Source organism: Phaethon aethereus, assembly GCF_964289735.1.
Source record: "Phaethon aethereus genome assembly, chromosome: 13".
Classification (NCBI taxonomy): Eukaryota; Metazoa; Chordata; class Aves; order Phaethontiformes; family Phaethontidae; genus Phaethon; species Phaethon aethereus.
Window position 1 is genome coordinate 8,768,469 of NC_138589.1, and position 27,188 is coordinate 8,795,656.

At 39.7% G+C, this 27,188-nt stretch overlaps 1 protein-coding gene across 1 annotated transcript; it reads right to left on the reverse strand.

The window, feature by feature from the left end:
* Nucleotides 1-1,450: 1,450 nt before the first annotated feature.
* On the reverse strand, nucleotides 1,451-26,460 carry GPT2 (glutamic--pyruvic transaminase 2; the record flags this gene model as incomplete). Its single annotated transcript, XM_082005528.1, has 11 exons — nucleotides 1,451-2,308; nucleotides 3,416-3,528; nucleotides 4,607-4,762; nucleotides 5,567-5,741; nucleotides 6,430-6,566; nucleotides 7,101-7,180; nucleotides 7,942-8,185; nucleotides 10,209-10,342; nucleotides 14,024-14,132; nucleotides 15,582-15,671; nucleotides 26,128-26,460. The coding sequence occupies 11 exons, from the start codon at nucleotides 26,458-26,460 to the stop codon at nucleotides 2,218-2,220; spliced, it is 1,662 nt and encodes a 553-aa protein (XP_081861654.1). The 3' UTR covers nucleotides 1,451-2,217.
* Between the last annotated feature and the right edge of the window lie 728 nt (nucleotides 26,461-27,188).

Below are 27,188 nucleotides of genomic sequence, written 5' to 3' on the forward strand. Positions count from 1 at the left end.
GAAACTTGTAAACCTTTACATTTTTTCCAGAAGTATCAGGTGCAAATGCAAGGCAAATATAAAATCTATTGACACATTAGGTTACAAATACTACCCCATGAAAAAGCTGTAGTTACAAAAATGTAAAAAAATATTCTAACTCCCATTGTTAGATCTTAGCTTCAATCTACACTGCATTACGAGTCCAAAGCCAGATCTGATTTGGACACATTCCTAGAATAGGAAAGTGCTGTTTGTCTTATTTTTACATCAATATTCTGACCTCTTATTATGGTTTTGCTTTCTGTATTTGTTTTATTAGTGCATATTAAGGATGCCAAGTGAAGAGTGCTAACAGATAAAAGGTTGTATTTATCAATGGATAGTAGCAATGTAAGTGTTCCCAGTCTGCCATCGTCCAAGAGGTACATTTCTCCAAGGATAAAAGTATACGTTTTTTTTCTCCAGCCTCCATAGTAACTTTGTGTAGCAGCGTGCCATTCTCATATATGAACCTGTGACCACTGGCAGGTGATTGAGAAGTACTGAATTCTTCTTCACAGACTTCAGTAAGGAACTGTGAGATGTACACCAACTGCTAATGCTATGTCATAGACTAGTAGCTGCTGTTGCAAGGACAATATTGGCAACGTGTCTTGTCTTCCACACATAATAGATTGGCACATGCTTTATCCATATGGTGATTCTCCAGCCTTTGGCTTTAGTAACCTGGATCAGCATAGGATGTTGAAACAGCTACAAAGGCAGCCTAATGAAGTGCTATAGACGTTAAAATGAGTTTATTCTAAGTAATAACTTAAAATTAATGACTAGATTAAATGAGATAGTCTTAATGAATAAACTTTATAAATGCCGAGCCTAAGCCTGGCAAATGCTAATGGATTCATGGATGAATACTGAAAGCTATGTTCCTTCAGTCCTTTATCAGTGCTAGCAGAAGGTGTCCAGCTTCCAGCTCTAGAGAAACAGAAGCCTCCTTTTGTTGTGCAGGGAAACTGGCACAGATTAGTAGAGTAGTACAGCTGTACTCCTAGATAGTGGCCTGGTTTAGGTGGGTTTTAATAAGCATTCAGGATCATTCAGACAGCAGTATGACTGTGGAAGATTTAAGAGTGAGCTGTACTATCATTATCTTTATGCTTGGTGCAAGACATTTTCCTTTAAATACCTTTTTCCTTCATTGGAAACCACCCCTAGCATTTCTCCTGGTAACACTTGTTAGTCCTTGCTAGTTCAAGCTGGATTTTGACCAGCTAACGGGTCTGTCAGTCATGTGGTTCCAAACAAATGTTCTCCACAGATAAAGCAATTCTGAAATAGTGTTGTATTCTACACTACTTGAAAGGATTGACAGTACTCACATCTGCTTTGAAACAGTAACTTACTATGTTCCGTGTATAAAAGATGTGTGTTAAGAGGATACTCCTGGAGTTGTTTTAAGAGGAAGTGTTCAGTGCTCTTATGCTGGGATAAGGTGTTGAAAAGCATATGAATAAGAAGCTAATATTCCTCATTACGTTTCCGTTTCATAAAAATAGGGTTCAAGCAGACACCATGTTCTGCATACTCCTCTGATCAAAACTGTATATTCCAGTCAGATTACACTGTCATGGCAGGATTTCTTTTTAACAGGAGTTCAAAGGGATCTCCACACATCTGCCAAAGATTTTTTTTTTTTAAATAAGCACACTGTACCCACATGTTTAATCAGATTTGGAGAACACTTCATATTTAACAACAACAAAAAAAATTAAACAATACCTATAATGTAAGCTTTTGAATTTTTGTTTAGTAGAATTTTAAGATGGGAAACCTGTTCCTAGCTAAACAATTACTCTTGTAATTTCTGTTTTGTAAAAAAACCAACCACACAATAGTAACAATTTTAATGAGCAACTCCCTTCCCCAACCTATTGAGTCAAAAGTTCACGAATGTAACTTCCAATCAAGGCACAAAATCATTTACTGACTCTTTCGTCTCACCTCTTTCTTCACATTCTCCCTTTCCCCTTAAAAAAAAAAAAGGTTGGTGTAACAATGTCTTCGATACCAGACATTAAATTTAATAGTCCAATAAGTTGTAGCAGTATCTGAGATTGGTTCTATCTCTTTTGAATTTAGTTAAAATAGATCAACAGCAGATTCTCAGCACATCTTTGTTCATTTTCTGCATTCGCCTTGAAGGGGAGGGGATGAAGGGAAAAAGCCACGGTAGTTTCATGCATATTTTTCAAGAAACTTTATATGGAAGTCTTTCACTTTCTCTAGTAGGATCTTCAGCTTCTCTACTGGAGGAAGAATGGTCATTCTGAAAAATAATATTTAAAGGAAGAAAAAAAACAACCCACATTATCTTCAAAACAAACTAAACTGTGATCTTTGCACAGATCTTAATTAATCTCAGGGCACAGCTAATAATGTTTTAAGTTTAATATCTGTCTTGATGTGATTCTCTTATTTTCAGCATTTATGCTTTAATTGAACTATATTATAGAGCAATTTGTTTTGTAAAATATGCCAAATTATACCCAGTTTTTTGAGCTTTAGGGGTGGGCACTTACGAGTGAATGTACACTTCGTTTTGAATTGAAAACTTAATTCAGAAGCATTAAAACAATGCAACATCCCACACTGCAGTTTTTAGTCCCTTTTTTCCTTCTTCTGCATAATCTGAAAATCACACTGAGTTATGTATACAAGACATGCGGAACAAAATGTTTTTTTTCCACACTGGTACAGGAATGGACTCACACTAGCTTTTTCCTGGAGCTGCGCACACCCAGATATCTAACCCAGCTATCTGTGTTGCAGAACTATCATGGCTAAAGGCACCCTCTGTTCTAAATTGCATGATGAATTCTAGCTATCAGTGGCTCAGCTGGAGTAAAGTGCTATTTATTGGAAGTAAAAGCAATAGAGTTTATGGTCACAGTTTTGGTATTAGAAGATTTAGTCCAACATCTTGTTTTGGTACAGTGAAGAGTTACTCAGCATGTTTAAGGTATTTCTAGGGAAGATACTGCATCTTTCATGCAGATTCTCCATATGGAAACACTGTTTAATCTCCCCTCCCCTCAGAAGAAAGCAGGGCAATTTTTGTAATGCCTTAGCCAACTTTAAGATTAGAGTACAAGCTATTATTATGGTTTGTATTTGTGGAGAAGGCATTTCAAATCTCAGTGTATAAAAATAGAATAAAATTATGTCAGTAAGCTGTGAAAACACCGTAAAAACTGGAATAGCTCATCTGGCAGACTGGGTCTTTGACCTAGCTGTCAGTCCACAGAATATGTCCAGTAGAAAATAAGACAACATAAACTGAAACAAAAATGCTTATATTTAATCAGAAAATAAAGTACTAGGATGGTACTTAGCTTATTACAGTTAATGTGATTTTAAACAAATGACACCGTACCTGAAATGGTAGCTTCCTTCTCTTTGGCCGAATCCACTTCCAGGTACAACACATATTCCAGTCTCTTCCAGAAGTTTCATACAATAGAACATATCAGGTGCCATTTTATGAGCCTAGGGGAATGGATGCTTTGGAATTACTGAAGTAAAAATATTCCAAACATATAAAAGTTCATGATTGCTTTTCTTCCTGAAATTTTATCTTACATTGTTAGTTTCCTACTCTATTTACTAAAGAAGATAAAGAACAAGCGCTAATGTGACAGTTCACATTGTGAATTAAATAACAGTACTTCATGGAGGAACAAGGCTGAAGAACCTACACAAAACACTTGTTTCAAAAGAAAGGTTTTGGGTATTTTTGTTTTTCTCCTTGACTTGCTTGTAACTTTTTGTCAAAAGTCTCACAGCTGTACTTACAAAAATCTAAGCCATTGACATTTGACAAGATGAAATTAATTTGAGAGCTGTGTGTTCCAGTTCTGTTGGCAGTTACTATTTTTTCCCCATGAATTATCTGCTGACTAGAAAGTCCCCTGATTAATAACTGTGGAAGTTCTTAAATACATGCAGGTTATATGCCTAATCAAATCATCAGCTGAGAAACAGCCCTATTTTTCTCCTCAGCTGTGCTGATAAAATTCCCTTTAAAAAACAAATATTACACATCAGGTAATAGAGCTCTAGTTAGGAACAAAAAGACTTGTCATTTAGTAATATAGTTTACTGACCCAAATACAAAAAGGTATTGTATAGAAGTAAAATTTGCAAGGAAACCACCCTCCCTCTTCCCCACACTTGCTGAATGGGGCTTCTTTTGCAGGTTCAGTAGTACGCTGCCATTCACGATCCCCGCTGCACGTGCTGGCCTGCCTAACCCAGGCATGGGGAGCAATTTGGCATTTGCACAGGTCCAGCTACTTGCCCACCCTATGACTTAACCTATTTAACATGAACGTCCTTGGGTACCATTCTCAACCTGGAAGCCCTACCACTGTGATGAAATGTTCTGTTTTGTTTTCCTCTCTTAAAATAAAGGTCATGTTATATTTAAGATCATCCATAGTCAATAAGTACTGCTTTTGTAACTACATGAGCTTACTTTCTCTCTGGAATAAAAATGAATCATTAGAAGTGGCAGGCACAGGTGTGTGAAGGTTAAGATGGATTGGGGTAAAAATGACTGACTGACCTTTGCTTCCTCAATGGCTTTGGAAGGAATAAAGATCCGTGGGAAAGCATACATAGCTCCTTGAAGTGGATTGCAGTGGATTCCTGGTACCTTGTTAAACATGTCTTCTGTTAGTTTGGCTTTTTTGGCAAGATTGTTCAAAACAGACTCCTTCTCCTGTTTAAAAGGAAGGTGTTCGGTTTGACGTATTTGAAGTGGCAATAAAAACGCTTGAGAAAACTATGATGCTTCAAGAAGCACTTTGGGGTTTTGCTGAGCTATTAGAGCAAATGATGTTCCTAATTCCAGTTGTACTCTTCAAGACAGCAGTGCAAAAAGGCATTAACAGGATACAACTAAGAGTGTTGTAGATGGACAATAACCTGCAGGAGTTTCTATCTGCATCCCCTCTTCTTACATTCTTCCTTCTGAGCATCCGCTCTTGGCTATTTTTAGAGACTGTTAGCTGAACCTTTGTCCTGACTCAAGACTATAATTGCTTTAAGCCAGATTCAGTTTCATTTTCACAAGTGAGAAACTATATGTATACTTTAATACAGAATACCATGTTGTTCGGTATATAGAGGCACTGGATACCTGAGAACAAGGCTGATTTTACAAGTCTATTTGAACTTACCTTCCAGTTTGGATTTTAGTAAAAGCAAATCTTAAGTAGTAATTCTTTTGTCATGATAAACACGGGAGAAAAGTGGAATTTATCAGCAAGAAAGCTGATTTGATAATACCTTCTTAGCTTTTTTTGGCTCCTAAACAAAGGAACCATAAAAGGAATAAAAAATATTTTTAAAGGCAGTCATATTGAGTTAATTTAAAATACCCTGCATGGTTCTGTAAATTGGTGTTATTACAGGATTGTCCAAGAAGAAAGGAAAGAAGTCTGGTCTCTGTGCATATTTTGAGTTCACAATACTCAGGGTAGGTTTAGGAAATGCACAAAAGAACAAGCATGTTATGGCTGACCTTTATGAACTGTGAATAAGATTCTTCTCCAGGTATCGGAGGATTCACTACAATATCCATTGCTGCTTGTCCTGAGACTGGAGGACAGAGGCGAACAGAAAGCAGCTTAACAAGCTGTCCTTTAATTTCTGGGTGCAAGTTAATGACCTCCATGTAACCTCCTCTGTAGCCACATCTGTGATTAAAGTGAACAGAAAAGATAGTGTAGAAATACCTCAAGTGTATAAATACCGGAAAAGCAATGCAAATAACTGCAGCAGTGGAAAGACAACTAATGAGGATGTTACAATATGTAACACAGGTTGTTGAAACAGCTGATAATGTTTTGAGATGGAACTAAATGGTATGTCATAAAGGCTTAGTACCCCATACAGAGAAAATCGTGTACATGCAGCTTCCCTATTAGGCAAGTTAACAATTAACTTGGATGTTTGCTCTTCAGAACAAGACTGTATGGCTGTAGCAGCATTCATTTAATCAGAAAATTCTTCCATCTCTTCCTCTCCAAAACAGCCAAATCTTAAACGTTTGTAGTATCAAACGTCCTAGTGATTCTTCAGCTGTTCCCTTGAATGTTGGAGACTGTATTTTCCTTTATCACAGGTCTGGCTTAGGACCATAGGATTTCACCTTTGTGAAACTGAGGCATTAGATGTCTGAAATAAATACACTTAACTATTCAGTACTTTTGAAAACCACTGAGCTAATCCATTACTCTGTGCTTTAAATGCTTGTTTTTGTTTTCTTAATAGCTTTTAGTTAAAATTAATAGAAGACAGTGGATTACAGGTCACTAACATGAAACGGCTGTCCATCCAAATTACTGAGGAAGATAAAATAAAATAAAACTAAAGCAGACTTACTCGCCCATGTATCCCTTAGAGGTGGAGTGAAAAGAGGCCAGCTCAACATTGTTAGAGTATTCGGGTCCCATCTCATACAGGATCTTTTTGAAAGAATGAAACTGGCATCCTTCAGAGTACACATTGTCCTGGTAAACCTGAACAGTCAGAAGACATTAATGTGCTCTGTTTCCCCAATTAAGGATAAAAGATGGCCTTTTAGAGACCCAGATCTGAACTGAAGAAACAGTGGTGAAGACACAAGGTTCTTTGTTAAGTAATAGTTATTGTAAAGATACATTGTTATCTCATGTGGCCATACTTAATAGTTTAGCCTTTAGAAGAACAGTGAGCTGCTTTATGTAATTTAACCTTTACTTGTATGATTAAATTATTTTCCTTCTGTTTCATTCATTTGAAGCGGTGTGAGTATCACATAGGTTTTTAGGTCAGTTGCAGCAAAGTTCATCCTTGTGTCCCCTACACTTTCTTTCTAGTTCAAATCCAGATCAAGCCACCTCTCATATGAATCCTCTGATATTAAGAATCTTGCATGTTTGTTCATGTCTTAATGTGGTAACAGAGAATCTGTTCCCAGTACCTAAAAAATACCAATACCACACATGGAACAAAATTAAATCTCATATGCGTACTCTTAGCTGTGCTTTTGAGAGAACAGAATATTCCATTACCTCATCAGCCAGAAGAAAAAGTTTCTCTTCCCAAGCAAAGTGTATCACATCTTCAATGCACTTTCTGTTTTGCACCTGCCCTATAGTTTGATTTTTAAAGGAAGAAAGTTAGTGGAGCATATATATACAGATCTTTTCGCCCAGACCTAGTAAGACTACTAGCTTTCCAAAAAGATATCCCTCTTTCTCAGAAAAGTGCTATGGAATTTTAGAATTCAATTTACTTAGTGTGAAATTAGGGAACATTTTTGGAGGAATTATGGTTCAAGGTAGCTTGTCCATCTCAAGCAAAGGAAGTGTGAGATACAGTAAATCAATCAATAACTTGTTAAGAGTACTCTGTGCATAACTGATCATTTGAAATACTCACATGTGTGATGGTTAAGTGGGAGCTAGTTTCTCACTGATCAACCTCAACTACACAAAAAACCAAATTCTTCTGAGGGGAGCAGTGGGTGCCACTGAGTTGAGAGTGCATCTGCAGTCATTGCCTCTCAGAGGCAAGAGGCTACAGGCCGTATCAGAGACAAGATCTTTGATAAAGACCAAAAGTGACTGAAAGTCATTCCACAAGTGTGCAAAAGTTCAGTGGAGGCAGTGGCTTCAAATGGGATCCAGTGAAGTGACCTGCTCCCTCCTCTCTTCCCAAATCCCTGGAGTTCCATGATACTGAAAATAAGTTTCTAAAACTATGACATGCTGTCCTACTTACAGCACTGATCTCTAGAATTTAGCTTTACATATTTGGTATGTATTTTGGATTTGCCTACAATGTCAAGTGATTGAAAGAGGGCAAAAAATTGGTCTTAAAACCCATCCATTAAACAAAATTGCTATAGACCTGTGGGATTTCCGGGGTTGATGATGCAGAGGACTTTTGGATTGCAATATGCCTTAGCTTCATTCAAGGAACGGCGAAGTTCATTCACATCTAGAGCCCAGCAATTTTCTTCATCCAAATAGTAGTTCACCTGAATAGCATCTAGTTCAGATATGGCTGCTGAATATAAGGGATATTGTGGTATAGGGATCATCACTCCTGTTCGGGATTTTCCACCTCCTGAGACCAGGATCTTTAAAATTGTCTGGGGAAAAAGTAGGAATTGCAAAAAAAAAAAAAAAAAAAGTCACACAGCAGAATTAATAGTATACTCTAGAGTAAGTTACTGATTTTCCTTCTTAAAAAATCTAAAGTAGATTTCTATTCTAGAAGCATACAGTCGTTTTGTCATATCAAAGGGCATTTATTTATTCCAAGTTAAGTTACTGGCTGAGTGAGGATGGTCTAACTCAGCTTAATGGAATTCCTCTGCATGTCATGGCTTCTAAAGATCATGTCTGATCAACTGCAAAATTTAGGAAAAACATTCTGAGCACAAGGCTAGAGGGAAAGTTGGAAACAGGAATGTCAAGATCATGATTTTTCCACTGTGCCGAGTTGTAAGCAAAGAAGCCTCAGCTAGTTGTTGCTTGTTGCCTTCCACTCATTTTATCTCACTAAACACAAGAGGCCAATAAATAAAACCAGAAATTATAACTGGGGCCTGCAGAGGTTCTCCTTTGGAAAAGAGACACCTGTTTTAGATGAGGAGCAATTGTGGCCAGGTGGGAACAAAGTTAGACTCCCATTATGGTTTCATTTCCAAGTAACAGAGAAGAGCAAAAGTCTGCATGTCTTGGGATGGAAATCTAATGTATCATATGTAGTTTATGCTCAGAAGATACAGACAGAAATGTAATGCTTGTTACAAGGTCAGTCCAGAGGATTTACCTGTGCCCAATGGCTGTGTGTCTGTGTGCGTCTATGTGCAGGCTTTTTACACGTGAATTAAATAAAAGAGTGCATTTGGTGCAGGAAGTGGAGAGATTTCTTGCCTTTATAATCAAGGGAGAACTCTGAAGTACAGGTGCAATCAAAGCAGGCATCCTTATCAACATGTAATTGATAGTGTAAAAACAAAAATATCTCTTCAGATATAACAGTGGTATTCTTTAAGTTTCTCATTGGTTCTAGAACAAAATCTGCCTTTCTGTGCCTCTCATCACATACTAACTCAGCTGCTAAGCTAATGACTTACAATCAACAAAATTTTGTACCCACCACTAGTTTAAAAATACCAAGCATCCAAAATGTATAATCAGGACCAAATGCAAATTTAAAAACACCCTCTGTCCCTCAAGTTACGAAACAATAGTTGTTTTATCCTTGGAAGTGCCAAATAACGAGACTCATTGTACTGCTGACTTTTCATCACTGGTGAAATCAAATAAGCATGGTACAGATTTGATAAGCTACGCTGCCATTCCTGACAAGCTGCCAGTATAACGCTTGGCATCATAAACTCTAGAAAGCCAATTCACTAAAGACATCTGGAGAACCGTCTATGTCAGAACGTTGTCATGCTGAGCTCTGCCACTAGATGTCATTTAAAAAAAAACTTTTACAAACAAGCTATAAAAGGCTGCCTCAATAAAAGCAAAGAACTGCTGGTTGTTGTAGTATCAGTAAATATGTCTGTGTAAAGGAAAAATCTAACAGAGACAGTTATTCCTGTCTTAACTGAGGACCATCTTTGAACCTTGGTTGAAGCGAAAACCTGAAGTTTTTCCCAAACAAGCTGGCTACTGAAATAGATCTTTGGGATTTTCACTGGCATTAGTCTGCACTAGCAGAGAGTTTACTGGGAAGAAGAACTGCTGAGACTTCTCACCTCCGAGGTCATTCCCTCTTCTCTCTGCCATTGAGTCATATCCTCTAATCTTCAGTGTTTATGTATCTTAATCACTGAGGACACCATTATTTAGTCTGAATGGTGTGAATCTCCTAAATTTATATTTAGGCTCCTATGTAATTTATACTACCTTTACAAAAGGTACAAGTTAATGTATATTAAGAGACTTTATCTCCATGTGCCTGTTTCTTAGCTGGCATCTTACATCCATGTAATTGGGTGTACTGGATATCCACTTAACGTGACTTCAGTATATGTTAGATCAAACTCACGGGAGTTTGTGAGACCAAATGTTCAACAGAGATCTGTATTTCCAAAGGTAACTGATAAATTATAGTTTATACCAAGAAGAGACAGGTTTAATTTTAACACTTACAGCAATACCATCACTTGCCCCAGTGGTAAGATATATGTTATCTGGATCTGCAGGAACCCCTCCATCTCTTCTTTCAATATATGAAGCAACATCTTCACGGATGCAATTTATACCTTGACTGGCACTGTAGGATCCTGTGAAAAATAGAGAATGAGATGAGAATTGAGTACAATGAAAAACAGATTTTCTGTTTGCTAGCAAAACTCCTGAGCTAGTATTGTTATGAAGTAGTTTGTATATATGAGGCCTTTGGAATCCCAGGATTGTGGGGTTTTTTTCAAGGAGTAGGAAAGGAAGTTGGTTTGTTCGTTGAACAAAAGAATTAATTTGCAATTAGACAACCGTAATAAGTTTCACTAAAATATAAAAATAATGTACTGGATTGATAAAAAGTAGGACTTAAAGGCTACTTTGCAAACTGGGACAGCAATCCCATTTTGACTATCTCCCAGTTGCTTTCTTTATGTTGAAAACCACTTCAGAATGTTAACCAATACCTATTTAAGTAATGGGAACAAGGAACAGAGGTAACATGTGCAATAGAAAGGAAAATACCTTCTTCAAATCATGACAAAATTAAGATTTCTATTTGAAATATGAAAATAATATAATACCATTTTCTCTCACAGTCTGAAACCCCCAAAAATCCTAAACTGCTGCTCTTTCCCCCAACAGCATCTCCCACAACGGCTTTTCAATTACTTGTAGCAGAAACATCTAGGATCACCCCAATCTATGACTCGTGCAATTTACAGAATACAATAATAAAAATAAAGTAAGATGTTAGATGCCTGTGTCCATCATTGCTGAGCATGTGCAACAAATAAAGAGTAAAAATAAGCCTAAGCCAAGGTGAGGACTAGATTCAAACTATGAAGCCTAAGACTGACGGACAATGAAGTGACAAGTGTAGATCTAATTTAGAACACTGTCATGAAGCTGCAGAATCTTCTTTGCTTGTTGGGTGGAGTGGAATAATTGTGCCTGACTCAACTCTCATCACCCACTTATATGCTAGTAGTCTGCCTGATAATGCCTCTGTGAAAGCATAATTTATAAAGACAAAGAATCTTTGCAAGTATTGCACAAATGCACGGGACAAAATGGTAATTCAGGGCACAAAGTCTCCTAGTGTCCTAAACGTTTACTTTTACAGGACTAAAAGTTATTTTGGGTCTACACATGGGTCTTTGACCACAGCTAGAAAGCTGCTGTTGGGAGAACAAACCTAAGCTGTCATTCTGTCTTGTGCTCCATTGAGGGCTGAGTCCCATGACTCAGTGAGCATATACAGAAGACCTGAATTCAATTTTCAGGTCTTCTACACTTAATTGCACTCAATTGATAGCATTGACTAGAACCTGTCTGTTTGCACTGTGGAGTGCAAATAAATAAACACAACCCAAAAAGCTGCATGTGCATATATTAGATATTTTTTTATATAGCAGAGGAGTAGACTTATCAACTGCCTGTAAAGATATGACAGTTATCCCACATGCAAAGTAAATGATGTCAAAAGAATTTGAGAATATTTTAACACAACAGAAGTTGAGGACATATCTGAGTCTTCCTACATGGTCTGGGAGTAGCAAGACTCCATACTATGAGTAAGGTTTTGCCAAACGAACGTTCATTGGAAGTGAGGTTATTCTAGTTCATATCCAGAGGTCAGTACATTCATATTAACTTTGCAATTAGTATATTTAAATAGGCCAGTATAGACATGGGTAAAATGCTTCAGATAGCTTGACTATATGTAGTGAAGCCACTTATGTGTTGGATTGACAAATTTTTTGAAAATAAGGTTTTATTAGAACACAACACAGCACTTAAAGCTACATGGAGGTATTACGTTTTGACCTTTGCTTTTTCCCCAAGAAAGCCAGTTTTTTCCCTCTGAGCCATGAAGAGAACAGCAGTAAGTTGTCAGAGTACCAACAAAAGTGATAGGAGTAACTTCCGTTCAGCTGCACATCCACCTGCCTCAGACTGCGCGTTTATGGAGTGCTGTACAGAGGCTGATGAGCAACTGAGGCCAAGAGAAGGGGCTGATATGTGATACTGGAGACAGGGAGGGTAGAGAGAAGCCATAAACCAGTACAGCAGATCAGTAAGGTGGTTATAAGTTTTCAGGAATTTAGAGGGGCATTGTTCTCGGTACATACCGTATCAGGAAAAAAAAATAATTTAGACTCCAGTTACTTACAGAACTTCAGTTGATCCACTGAAATTAAAAGGGTGTATTCAGAATGGTCACCTTATTTGAATATTGCAACTGTTTCAGGCCTAATTCCTCAGCATCTACTGAGCTAATGCCAATTACTTGAATTAGGTGATCTTCTGCTGAAAAGGGGATTTTGTACAGAGTCAACATACTTCTAATACATCATGCAGAGCTGAATTCCTTTCATTTCATGCCAGCATGGGGCCAGGATCCAGCACTCTGAGAACTCTTACCATGTCCCTGAATTTGAAAATCACTACAAAGAAAGATTGAGGCAAAATTCAAATGTATCCCCAGTAACTCTTACATGACAACTAGTACTATGTGGGTTAATTGTTCCAAAGCAAGCCAGGGAAGGAATTAATGGAGCTAGAGGAACTTCTCAGTTTTGATAAATGTATTTTTAATGTTCTACAGATGGAAACAAAACCAATGCAAAAAAGGTTTTAGGCTGTGTTAGGAATAGTCGAAGGCTGAAATACTGCTAACATAACCACTATTTAGGTTTTGTTTATTTTATTAAGTTTCACAGCATTTACTCTCAAAATATGCCAGTGCAAATAGGCACTGTAGCCACAAAGATTAAGAAATATCCCAATTACTCTAATAAGTACTCTGAAATGTTACTGTTAGCCTACCTGAAAGAAGGTAATTAAATGTGCCAGATTCTTTGCCGAACCCAGCAGCTATAACACTATCTGCAGAGTAGAAACTCTAGTGGCATTTCCCAGGTGCAATTAGGCAGTACAATTGGTAGATTATAAAGAATTTGTCTCTTCCATTTCTTCTCTACTGAATATGCAAAGTTTGTACTTATTTATGTGTATATTATACGTATACTCTTGTAGGAACAGTGGTTGAAGAACAAAGTTCTTTAGTTCTTTCAAGGGTTGTTTTGCCTTGGATAAAGAGGGCTTTGACATCTTCAGTTAAAACTATCTCAGCTAAATAAAAAGCTACCATCTTTCAGCAGTGTAGCTTTCCCTTTGCAGAGCATTATTGCCTTTGTACTGGAGTTTCTGATACCCCAGTTCATATCCTGACAAACATACTTGGACTGATGGTTCAAAATTAAGATACAGGACTGTGAACTGGATCATCTTAGATGGACATGTATTGTTTGTCGATAACATCATTACAGGCACAGTAGGCTCCTTGGCAGAGAAACATATACAGATGATAAAATTGTCAACAGCCTCTCTTAGACTTAGCAGGAGACATAGCTGTCAGAGCCCAGGATTAACTGATGTTGTAAGAACAGTAACAAAGCTTCACTAGTACTCTCTACCACTTCCTCTTTTAATACAAAAAAGCTCACCATTCTGTTTAGGGTTATGCCTAGATGTTACCGTGGTGAGGGCTCCATAACTGTATAATCCTCATCTTGTCCTCTTCTGCAACAAGTCTCACCAAAAACTTGCACTATTAGTCACTGCTTATCAGTAGGCCACACCATGAACTATCCCCCTAGGCCATCTCCCATTGGACTTGTAGTCGTATAAAACACGATTAAGAAATTTCAGCACTGCAAATATTGAAACTACGTTTGTTCATTCTAATACCAACAGGAGCAACTGAAACAGGTGCTTACCTAAGCTGTTTCCTCCACAACCCTGCAAGATCCGTCTGGCTCGCTTTTTGGCATCTTCCGGAAAACTTGGGCTGTCCAACAGGTTTGGGTATGTACACAATGCCACTACCTAGAGTGCCAAGAAAATGTAAATTGGCCACTTCTCAATGGTTATTTTAAGTTGATTAACTTTCCTTGGCAATGAAGATCACAAATACTAGCTGATTTAAAACAAAGGTTATTAGTGAAGAGTTTGCAGGGTTTTTTTAAGGGTAGTGTGTACAGAAGTGAAGAAATCTCATCGGCTTCCAAGTTCTGCTGATAAAAAGATTCACAGAATTATTAACTATTTGTATTACATACAGTGAAGATTGGAGTTCAAGTGAGCTAACACAGTAAAACAGAGCTAATTGTTCATATGGTATCTCTACACAGCTCTACTCTCCACTCTTTGTGTATCACTAGCCCACTTTATTGACAAGAAATCACGAGTTCAAATATGGAGCAGAACTGAGAAATATGATCAAATTTTGAAGTCCCAGTTGCATGTTCTAATAATCCTTCCCAAAAATAACTTAGTACTAAGTTGAATTTGTGGGTAATATTTAATTAAAGAAGTAATGCTATAGAATATAGTAGAAGTAGAAACATGACCTAGCAGAATTAAGTTTATGAAGAAATGTAAGACACAAAGAATCTAGTGGTCTTGCCTGAGATCAGCTTAATTTGTTTCAGACTCTCATTTTTATGCTTATATGGTGTAATATGGAAAGGCTGTTGTCATCTTGTGGAACAATGACTGAAGAATTAATCCATGTGCACACACAGTCATGGGGAAAAAGGATTTCCTATTTAATCAGTATTTTCTTTAATGACATTAGATCTGAATAATTTGTAAGAAGCTCTGGTCTTCCTAGTTTGCTGACAGTTTGCTGTGTAGCTCACTTTTATAATCTCATCACCTGTACACCCAGTTTGATGCAGCTTCAGTTTGTCCTGGAACTCTCTGAATTTACATTATTATAGACTGAGGATTTTACATGTGTGTGTAAGGGATGCTCAGTAAATAGCATAATACTCGTTTTAAACCTTGCTTGTATTTTAGGAATAATATACAAATGTGGATTCTGTTGTAGTCTTCCCTAAAAGTTAACCTACCAATTAGCTTGCCCAGAGGTAAAATGTGCAAAATCAGCAGCAGTACAACTGCATGCAGATCTTAAAGTATACTGTCAGATGAAGAAGGCATTTGCTTTTTCCTTTAAAGACAACCATGTCCTTTTTTGAAGTGCATTGTTGATAGTGAATGTGCTGACTGATAACGTAGAAGTGGCAGGAGAAAGTATGGATAGGGAATAATCTGAAAAGTAAGGAAAGGTACTGTGTTGAAAGAGGACACTCAGCAGCAAGGTGTAGGACTTCATCTCAGAAATAAATACTTGTAATTTGTTACGAAAGAACTATTTTAAGTCTAAGTGCATCTAGGGAATCATTTATACTAGTACACACGTCAGACAGATTTTAAGGCATTCTTGGTAATTAATAAAAAATCAAGAACAATACTTTATAATATTCTTACCTGACGAAGGAAGGTGATTGGCCTCTGTCCCATTGCATGTGCATCTCCAATGTTGGCTTTAATCACTTCAGTAAAAGGTTTTTTGATTCCCTAAAAAGAGATAATTCACAATGTATTGTTAGTGTGGAAGTAGATAATACGGAATTCCTCTTTTTTTGTATCTATCTGTCATATGGCTGTAACTAAACAGTGCCTAATCTCAGAATAGGTAGAGTGTTTAATGTAAATCTTAATGCATTTCTAATACAATACTGCCAGTAAATCTTAAATGCTTTACAGAAATGATGCTGACTGTGACACATTTTTAAATGATAGGCTGGCTGTTTTTAATTCTGCTAGCTACAATTGAGAGATTGACTTTCCTGGAAACTATGTGCTGAAGTAGAAAAGATGAAAAAAAGACATTTTGAATTGTTAGTATTAGAGCAACTTGTTTGATACACCTAAGGGAGGGATGGATCAGTCAAGAAGCTAAAAGATTTGAGGACATTTGAGAAATCCACCAATAAAAGAAACCTCAAGATATTTAGTACTTTTTAGAGTAAAGAACAGTAAAGATACTGCTGGCTTATTTATTTTCTATTTAGATTAAATATTCATTGTGTGATGACCCCACTTTTCCATATACAGATGTTTTACCAAGTATATCATAGTGAAGCTCTATATGATAAACAGCAGAAGTGCTAAATAATCATTGTGAATATTTAAAAGCTTCCTAATCTCTGAAATCTGAACAGACAGCCATTCTTCCTGTGAGGAACTGAATACATCATGAGAGCAGAAGGAAAACGGTTGATGAACGTTGATTAGCAATCACAGCTCTTTAAAAAGCAAAATAAAACAAGGGAAAAAGCCAAGGAACTGACTGGTAGGAAAAAAACCGCTATTGATTTAAATAAAGAAGGTTAACTGAAAGTAAAGGCCAACATTACAACAAGAATAAATGAGGTAGGCAAGAACAAATTTATAGGTTTTTCTAATGTATATTAAAGTATGAGAGATAGTAGGGAGGCCTTCTGACAGTGACAGAATTTTCATGTGGACTAATGAACTGCAAAATTAGGCTGATTAGTTTTCTGTACAAAATTACCTATAACAACCTGCTCTGGCTGTGGACTGAAGTCTTCCTGGCCCATGTATTTATAGCAAGTTACTGGATCTGGATATAGAATATGTGGCTGGCAAGCCTTAAATAATTTTTGCTTTTCTATCACGGATTATGTGTTGGCCTTCAATGACAGACCAGAACCCAGATATGCAAAGATAGCAATGACCAAAATACAAATTCCCAGGTATGCCAAGATTTGGAGGTTTACAGCTGTGAACTGTGGCTGAGAGGTTATGTGGTAATGTGATTCAAATCCCCACTATAGATCCAGTCCATCATATAACTGATACCATTTAGTTTTTTCTTTTGAAGTTAAATAGGTAACTTGAAATGGTATTAAAGACAATTGGACTTACATGATCCTGACTCAAAAGGGTCAGAGCATTTTATATGGCCTTAAATTTAGCAGGAACTGAAAAAAATGTTCACTTAAAATAATTGAAAGTGACATACTGACTCCATCAAGTCACTTGCTTTTATGTTTTCTGATCTAAGTGAGTGCCTAATAAGAGTTGTATTTCAACCTTAAATATAGAATTAGGAATGCCAGATAAACATTACAAGTACCTGAGGCTGAAGTTTAGCAATTTGTGAGTAATGCAAACAGCTATAAATAGGTTCTCTTCAAACTATCTGGACTCCACTGATAGCACAATATTGTTTCATTCTAATTTACAAATAAGCAGGAAAAGAAAAATACATGTAGAAGGAGAACAAATTCAGTTTGTGTGAAATTAAGAAAAATTTCCACATATTTTGGTTGCATTTGGTCCTTCTTACAGCAGACTGAATCAGTCTCACTAGATTTGCACAGTAATAGAAATTTGTTAAAGAATAAGGGATGATACTTTCTTTGCCTAAAGTTAGGCAGTCTAAAAAAACATAGCCGTTCTCAGCAATAAGATGAAATAGAAATGCCCTGTTTTACCAGATTAAAAACAGAACAAACAAAACCCCTGACAACATAAATACATTATCTTAGACAAATTAGATGGGTTTTGCTCACAAATACTATTGTGATCTGCAATAAAAAATAGTTGCTTCTTTGGTTAGTGAAATGCTGAAAGGTACCCTGCATTTCATAATGTACCTTTGGGGTTTTATAGTGGTGCAGCCTTTACAACAAAGGTAACTGATGTTTTTGGTGTCTGCGTCAGGTTTATTGTAAATAATGTCGTACCTTATTAGCATTGATACCATCCAGATCTCTACTAGTGCCAAACTCTGTGTTTATGCCATCATTGTATCACTTGGGCATCAACTGCAAGTATATAATCATCACCTACTCCAGAAACCCCACACTACCTTTGCTACTAAAACAATTGATCTGGAGAAAATAGCAAAACATACATAGCAGTTATCTTACTGGAAAATCCTGGCAGAGAAGGAACAATTAGGTTTTCTGTGCTGTACACACTGTTCCCACATGCCTGCTTAAAAGCCCATGGTCCTCTTGACTAACCTGTATTTCTTGGTCTCAGCTACAAGAGCTGTTACCCTTTTTGTCTTTCAAAAGAGAGATGCTTTTAAATAACTGCGGCCTTTGCCTTCCCTGACAATGAGTTAATATCAGCAATGTTTAGAACTTTCTTGCCGAGATTCACTATATACCCTCCTAGTGAAATCTAGAAAAAATTGTTATGATTACTTAGGTTTTTTCTCATCTTTTTCTATTACTTGATTTCCAGTCTTTCTGTGGAAAGAAGGAATATCAGAAGTTGCCCAGATTTAGCTTTCATTCCTCCATCTTACCATTTCAGAAAGAAGGAACGGGAAACAGTAACAGGCAAGAAAGTGTTGAATGCTAATGAGTCAAAGTTTCAAAGCAAGGATATCAGAAGCTGGCATCAAGGGAAGTCTAGACAGTGCTTGTGACTCTGCAGAAGAGTTCAAGGTGGAATTCTGCTTAAATCCTTAAGATAGAGTGGCATTAGTCACTGGTTACCTGTGTCAAGGTTTCTCCTATGGTGATGGCGTGGGTATCTAAGGGAAGATTAATGTCAAATACTTTTTGGAAGCCCTTTCAAAATATCTGTATGAAAGGAGGAAGTATGAATATGATGCTGATAACCTCAACATCAGGTCATACAACAGCAGGAAAAGTGCTGCAACAGGACATAGTTTGTTAGGGCAAGGTCTATTTCACTGCAGAAGGCTAAGCAGTCTTTGACCATGTCAGCAACATGCCTATGCTGAGACGATTTAAGTCCCTGGCAAGCCAAGGAACATACAGGGGAAGCAGAAACTAGGCCATTGGCATTGTTTTGCTTTCTTCTAGGGATAGAGAGCTGCCACCCCGCCCTGCTTTTCTCTCTCATACTCTCTCATTCTCTCCCTCATATACTCTCTCTCAGTATGGGCAAGCTTTCAAGGTGTGTTCTAGAGGCAGTCTGACTGGATTGTAACTGGCATCTGCCAGCAGGCAGAGATTTGGAAAAGTGAAGCTTGCAGAACAGGAGCTCTAATAACAAACTCGGGAGCAGTAAGTACCAAATTGATACCCATGTCTACTGGAGAGGGTGTGAACCACATCAAGGAGGAAAAACAATCCCCAGCCCTACAAAACAACCACTGGTGCAGCCTTCTGCCTTTGGTGGCACCTCACACTGTTCTAACAGCATGATTCATCTTCATCTTGGGAACAAAGCCAATCTTCTGCCATTCTTTTGAAATTGTTAGCAAAGGGACTAATTGTAGCAGCCATTTTTAAAGCTGAAGAAGCCAATCTTGCACTTTCAAATTCAGATGTAAAGCAGAAAAATATAAAAATGTGTTCCTTTTTTTTTCAATTGCTGTCTTCTTGATAGTGAAAGGATTTTAATGGAATAAAGGAATCATCCCAGATTTGAAATAAGCTCTTTGGAAATTAGTTCCTTCAGCAGTTACTTCTGTCACTTTCCTCTTCTCAGAGGAAATGCAGTCTTCTAAGAGACCAGATGAAAAGCCTCTGATACCTGAAGCAGGTCAGACAGGATTATTCTAACAACTGTATCAGTGTTCTAAGTATCACACAAAATTGGGAGAAGGGCTTTTCATATATGAACCAGAATTCCTTGGTGCAGATTCAATACAAATCTTTATGTAGTCAACCAGGTTTCAAGAAGCTTCCTCTTCCCCTAGACATCCCTATGGCCTCAAGAAACCAACAGGTAAGGACTACAGTATGAAATTATGAGCTCTCAAGGAGAGAGTCACAATGCAAGAAACATTGGGAGAATTATTTGATCAAAGAAATGATACGATGCCAGAACATACCCTATCCCAAAGAACTAACATGAACACAATGGACTGCTAGGAGCTGGCTTGTCTCTTAGGAGTTTTGGTATGCTTGGAGGTTACCTTTATGATGGTAAGACATCTAAGAATGCTGGCAAATTGCAAAATAACATTGTGCCCAGAAAGAGTAAAGAAGGGTGCAAACTGACCTAAAGTTGTCTTTGCTGAAGTCTTCATCAAATTTCAAAGGAAAACACTCAGCCTGTAGAGAGGCTTGTGTAATTTGGATTTGGTAATGGCAATAGGAAATAATTGAAAAGGGATCCCTTGAGAAGGCCATGAAAATGTGAGGTGCTTTTAATCCCAGAAGAGCAACATGGTATTTCAGCTATTTCTGAATTTCAGAATTTGTCCACTCATGGCTGCTCCTCATTGTTTCATTTTCATAGCCATTGCTTAGTGCCTCCTCTTGATGGTTATCAGGCAATAACATCACACTATGAAACATTATGCTATTAGCACAAGCTGAGTCTGTTTTTGCTGTGACTTGCACAAACAAGCTGTATAATAAGAGAACTGGCAAAACCAAACATTTCAGCATAGTTCAGATCTCCGCTATAGTAGCCAAGTTGCTTGCTTGCCTTTTATTCCCCCTTCTCTCTTAACAGGCCAAGAAAGCACTACTCAGAGGGTCTTAACTAATAGGGACTTGAAGGCCTGAATTAGCATTCCAACATTTTTGTTAAAACAGCTCACAGCAGAAAAGTAAACCTGACCAGTTTACCACAGAGTAAGGCTTTGAGTTTGTGTTATGCATGTGTAATTCAAGCTGACATGAACTGTTGGTGGAAGGAAGGCGAAGGCGAATTCTGGATTTTGGCTGGAAATGGTAGTGATAACTTGCATGCTGCCTAATATCAGAAGAGAAAATTGGTGGGGCAGACCACTAGTTGGCAGATCTGATTCAGGGATTACAGAACAGGAGTTGTCCTCAAGTTACTTTTGCCTTATACATTGTTCTAAGTGCATTTGCATTCAGAAATTTTGCCTATATGAATAAAGCCCTAGATTTTAACGTGACTGTAAATGAAAGAATTAAAATAATGCTCCTCAGAAGGAGATTAGGCATTAGGACTGCCTCTAACTTGAAAACCTATCAGAAAAGGGCTATTTTGGAATAGATTTTGCTACTGTGTTCAACAAGAAAAGATAAAGTAACTGGATCTTGTGGACTGTGTGCTTCTGAACATATGATTTTGGTAATCATATTCTTAAAACTGATTTTCTGTTATCTTTATCTGCAGTAGTTTTCACCCTGTTAAAAAACATGGGGTTTACTACAGATTTGCTTCCGTATGCAACATGTACAGGCAACTGAGGAACAACAGTTCTGTCTTAATGAGGTCAAATGCTTTTGCCTGGAAGATACTTTCTTAGTGTGCACACAGTCACGTATTCAAAGCAGAAAATTATAGGATGGTAATTTAAGCTTAACATCTTTCATTACTGGGTGTACCAGTCAATCTTGTATCTTTTTCTTGGCATGTCAAATTATATTTCTGCATGTCATTGTCTAAACTGTGTTTTACCTTTCCACAACTCCCAGGGACACAGTCAACTCACATTTACAATTAAGTCTGGATGCTAAGTCAGAATTCTTTCTATCCAATTTAAAAGCCTGAAGAATTAGTTAAAAAAGAGAAAAGCTCTACAGTCTTTTAACCAAAATGCTTTAGCAGAAGCTGCCTGAGATTATATATGCATAAGTAAAAGAGATGTAAGTAGTTTTATTATCTAAACAAAAATCTAGGGAGTGACCCAGTGACTTGATGAATAAACATGCAACAGGAACCTATTTGGAATAGTTATGCAAATGAAAAACATGGGCACAGGAGATGAGTGTACAACCCTTTACTTATGATGGCTGTTCAGAAAAAAATGGGCTTCAATGTGTAGAGACTGCATATTGCCATTAAAGGCACATAGTTCCAGACCCAGTGGTGGAACATGCTAACCACCTGTGCTGATCTGAAGGAACTTTCTACATGCTGCCAATGTATCTCTGCATACCATCCCTCTACCCCTTTCTGCCCTACAATTCTGTTTCAGTAACTTGAGAGTTTTGAACAGGGACGTAATGTTGTGTGACTTACACTAAGCCAGGCACAGTTTCCAATGTTACATGAGTTGACTTGTGCTGTTTAATATGCACATGCTTTGCAAGTATGTGTAAGCCAACTTGACCTGACATAGAACTTGAAATTATGCAAAACCTAAGCAGGAAATGGGGAAAAAAGGAGATTGTAAGTGGATAGAGTTGTCAGAGTAACAGATATGAAGGGACTTTCCATAACAAGGTGAGTTAAAATTAGCGCGAATGCAAAGTAACAAATCGGGTGTGTGTGCTGCCCATATGAAGATAAAGCTAGCTTGTTACTACTGATTAAAGAGAAGGGCTTTGTTGAGAGACTACTTTATTCTTGCATTCAGTTCACGTTCAGACTAAAATTTCTAGTCTGAAATGTAATTAAAGTCAATACTTGATATGGTGGCCATCTGTTAGCAAGTCTAAAAAAAGGGGGGGATAGAAAAACGATCTTACTTGTTTGAGTTCTATTGAGAGTATAATAATTTATTAAAATATGCCTGTGCTCTAGCTTGCTTTAAAAAGTTTCCAGAAACACCAAGAAAAATGGCTGAAGTCAATTCTTTCTCCTTGTATCACCTTAATAAGCCAAAAGTGGCTGATTATTACCATTAACAAAGGGGAAGAGAAATCAGGTTTTCACTTTTGAAGCATGATGCAATTTCAAAATTATAAAAAAAAGTATTCAGAGAAGTGATTCAGGTAAGTGATTCTGCATAAAGATTTCCAGCTAGAAAGACTTAATGTAGATCAAAACCTTGATTTTTCACCTAGATGAATACAGATCACAGGCCAACAAAACTTACAAAGTCCAAGTACAGCATGCCCCATCTGTACTCCTGAGCAATCAATCTTATTCTGCTTTAATGGAGTATTCTAACTTGTCACTTACATTGGCTTAATCCTGAGCACATTAGCTGAAATTAATGCCTCATTTTTATTTACTTTTTAAAAGAACTATCCCTTCAATTGCCTAGTCAGAAACTTCTCAAGTAACATTTTAGTCCTTATTTCTGTGTACACTGTGGAGTTACAGCTCCTGTTGTAATCATTTGCAGTTAATATACCAAAGAAGCAAATGCCAGGTAGAATAACAGAGAAACTGCTATTCAGAATCTGAGATAGTAGAACAAATCTTGCTTACACTATGCAAACAGCTTCAAGTAGCTATTTCATAGTCTACATAACAAGCTGTGTAAGTTACACAAGTATGAAGTCTAACTGAATTGAACCAAGTTTAAACAGGGAGAGTCTCTATTGCATCTGATTAGACAATGTCTGCATTTAAGATACTTTAGTTTAGAAGCAAATGACGCAAAGGCATCTCCGCTGAACAGGACAGATGCAGATTTACTAGTGGGTATATCATTGCTCCACCTCTGTCTGCTCTTGCTACCACCAGCCAGTGCAGCGCTTCCATGTCATACTATGGAGCCCACGCTCTCCTGCCTGCACAAAGCTCCTTCCCTGTCATGTGTAGTAGAGTTGCTACGGGGCAACCCTTTTGCTGTCAGTGAGGAGTAATCATGGATCTAGAGATGCTGTGGGGCATCACCTTTCTCTGACAACTGCTTCAGGCTCTTTATTAGGCAGTGTTAATTCTGCTGGTAGTGGTTGACCTTACTCTGTGAGATAAGGTTGAGAGGGATTAAAAAAGTAGTTGTCCAGTTTTAATTAAAAGTAAACAAAGAAGGGCCACTGACCTGTGATCACACAGAAGTCAATTTTAAACCAAAAAAACAGACATTTAGATAAGCTATAATATTTCAATTGTAAGGAACCTAGGTACTACTCAAGGCTGTATGCTTTACCAGACAGTTTGATTAAACAACAGAAGGCATAACAGTATTTTTATCAGAAAGGCAACAAGAAATTAATAACTTGAGCAGTGTGGAAGCAAATAAAGGCTTTCAGCTGCTTACTTAAGTTGATTAGTGTTCTCTGCAGATACATTGTCTCAACTTTTGCAGTAATACTGTCCTTCCCTGCCAACAGGGAGCTTTTTGTTTGCTTCAGTCATCTTAGAGCATAGTCACATGTCTATGAATGCTGGTAGCCATTGATAGTATTCCATGAGACTGGTTCAAGAAAAAAACCTTTTAAATGGAGAATGCCATGTAAGCGGGCACAAAACTGCCGTAACAATCTCTTAGTAAAGCGATTGGCAATGACTTGCTCTTGCGTTTTTTAAAAAGTGCACAGAAGACTATTCTCTACGCCAGTGACTCAGCTGGTAATTGAAGAAAGGAGAGTTGGGAGGAGTTAGTGAAGATCATATTATATTTGTTTTGTCAAGTAATGTCTCCTGCCCTATGATGTTAACTTGAAAACAAACACACTCAGTGAGAAGGCTGGTAGAATTTATACTCTGGAAAATGCACCCACCAGAAAGACTAGTTGCATAAAATCAATGACACCTTTATAAACAAGTTCTAAGGCAAAAATCAAAACAAATGTTCTGAAATGAAATCTCCATCACCACTCTGAGGTTTTTAAGTAGAATTCTAAAAAAGAAGCTGTTTTTAATAATTATTGAGTTAGATATAAGTAACTGATGTATATAATACACAGTAAGCTGAAAACACGCTTCACCTTCTAAAACAAGGGGAAGCAAGTGACACAAAGACCAAAGAATTAAAATAATCTCTTCTTGTTAGCATTGCTACGGCACTGGTTTTGTTCAAAGCACCTTACATATAATAATCAAATTGGTCTTGCAGTACCTGTAATAATATATTAGCAAGATTTTCTAAAGCAGTGAAGGTGGGGAATAATACTTGAAATCATAGAAAACTAACTATGCCAGATGCTTTATTCAAAACAAAAATAAGTGAGTCCCCATGCTGACAGGGGAAGCTGTGCGGTGAACAGTATGAGCAAAAAGCCACGCCTGAATTGCTAAGGGTTTTGTTTTGATTTTTTCCGATGCTAAGTCTCAATATTAAGATGAAGAATAAGAGAAAAATATGAAGAACAAAATGTAAGGACTGACTGATATGGATGCTTTATTTAGTACATTTTGGCCCAGACCCTCAGTAGTATCTTTACTGACCGATCCTCCTAAAAGCACTAACCACCTAGAACTTTGGGCAGCGTTACCGAGCGTTTGTGCTCTGAAGGCTTGTTATCTTCAAGCCCTACGACTTGTGCAATTAAGAAAGAGAGAAGCACAATACCGGGGGTCTCCTCAGAAAGCACGAGTCCCCCCGGCTTTGGAAGACCCAGGGTCAGAGGGGTGCTGGAGGAGCCCGCGGAGCGGTACCGGGGCAGAGCTGGGTCCATCTCGGGCGTGAGGACCCCGCCAGTCGCGGGGTGCCTCCCTGCCCCGGCGAGGGCGGTATCTCTAAAATCGTCACGGATGTTTTAAACGCTCTATCAGTATGAGGAAAGCTGGTCAGTCACCCTCTTGTATCACACAGAGGACACGGTATTGCAGCAAAGGGTCAAAGGGGCTGAAGAAATGTAAACACTGCTTTATGGGGGTGTACTGTATTTGCCTTACGCAATCCGCGACACCAGATAAAACAGTAGCCGGAGGGCGGGTTTCTTTGTTTTCTGCCTCTCCCGCCTCCCGTGTGGAGGGGCGCGAGGGAGGGGTTGCCCCGCACCGGAGCGGGGCGGGGGGGCGGCTGCGCGCCCCGGCCGTCCGGCAGCCTCCCGCGGGGGAGCGCTCCCGGCACGGCTTCGGGTAGCAGCAGGGCCGGGGGGAGAGGCTGCTGGCGGTCCGCGAGCTTTTGGCTCGCTACGAGGCAGCGCACCGGCACTCGCAGCGCCGCCGCGCCCGTGCCTCCCCGGTCGCCCGCTTTCCCGAGGCTTCTACAGGGTCGCGTCTCAGCCCCGGGGGTGCCAGCGGCCCCCCCGGCCCCACCGCCTGCCACGTCGGTCCCACCGCCGGCCGCGGCCGCGCCGAGCCCCCCGACGCCCCAATCAGGAGCGGCGGCGGCGGAGGAGTGCCCCGGGGGCAGGGCCAGCGCGGGCGGCGGCGGCGGGCACGCCGCGGGAGCGGGCGACGCGGAGCGGAGCGGAGCGGCGGGGAGCCCGCCCGGCCCGGCCTGGCCCGGCCACCCGTGCCTCACCTTCCGCAGCTCCTTCTCGATCTCGCCGGCTTTAAGGACGATGGGGCCCCGCACTGCGTATTCCACCGCCTTCACTTGCGGGTTCATGGACTCCAGCGTCAGGATCTTCTCCCTGCTCGCCTTCTCGTTGATCTTCATCGCGGAGGCCTTGGCCGCGCTGCTCCAGCGCACCGTCGCCGGCCGCGGGAACCGGGGACAGCGCGGCGGCCGCCCCGCCGCCAGCGAAGAGGCGCAGCGCAAAGCCATGTCTTTCCTTCCGCTTCGGCAGACCCCCGGCCCTTTGCAGCCCAGTCTTGTCGCAGTTTGCTTGGCAACCGCGACAAATCGATGCATGCTCTTTCAGGTAGTCCCCAAAGCAAGGTTAAGGATACTAGTGCTGAGGATCGGTGTATTTTGCAGTCCGAACCAGGAGCTAGTCAGATGCACAGGCGCAAGAGGTGCTGCCAGAAGAAATGCCGAAGAGCTGGCACAGTTACACGTACATGCTTGACCCTCCCATGTCCAGATCCTGCAAACTTAGCTGCAACGGATACAACTGATCTTGCAGCGTTGCGATGCCATCAGAGGAGCAATAGATTCCACCATTGCGTCAGAATAGCGTTGCGGACCCCTATGCCCGACCGCAGTGCCCGTGCTAGTGCTCCGGAGGAGTCCCGGGCAAAGCCATCCTCCCCTCGCCGGCGCCAGCAGCCGCCCCCGCGGGCGCTCGCCCCGGCCCCGAGGCGTGCCAAGGTGGGGCTGCACCAGCGGGGCTGCCGGGCGCGCTGCCTGGCGGGTCTTGTAGTTCTTGCAGCCGTCGGCTGCGCCTGCCCCCAGCATCAGGTGATGGGCAGGAACTACCGCACCCACGGGCCTCCCCGCCCGCCTCCGCCACGGCCCGCGTTCCCTTGCCGCCGCCGGCGGGCGGGGGCGCGCAGCCGGTGCGGCGGTGCCGGGGGAAGCGGGGGGGGGAGCAAGTCCAGAGGCGTTCCACAAGGGAATGGCAAAGCCGAATCTTCTTGGGGCAAGCCCCAGCGCGGGGCCGGGGGCGGCGGGGGCCGGGGCCGCAGCCCTGGCTGGCG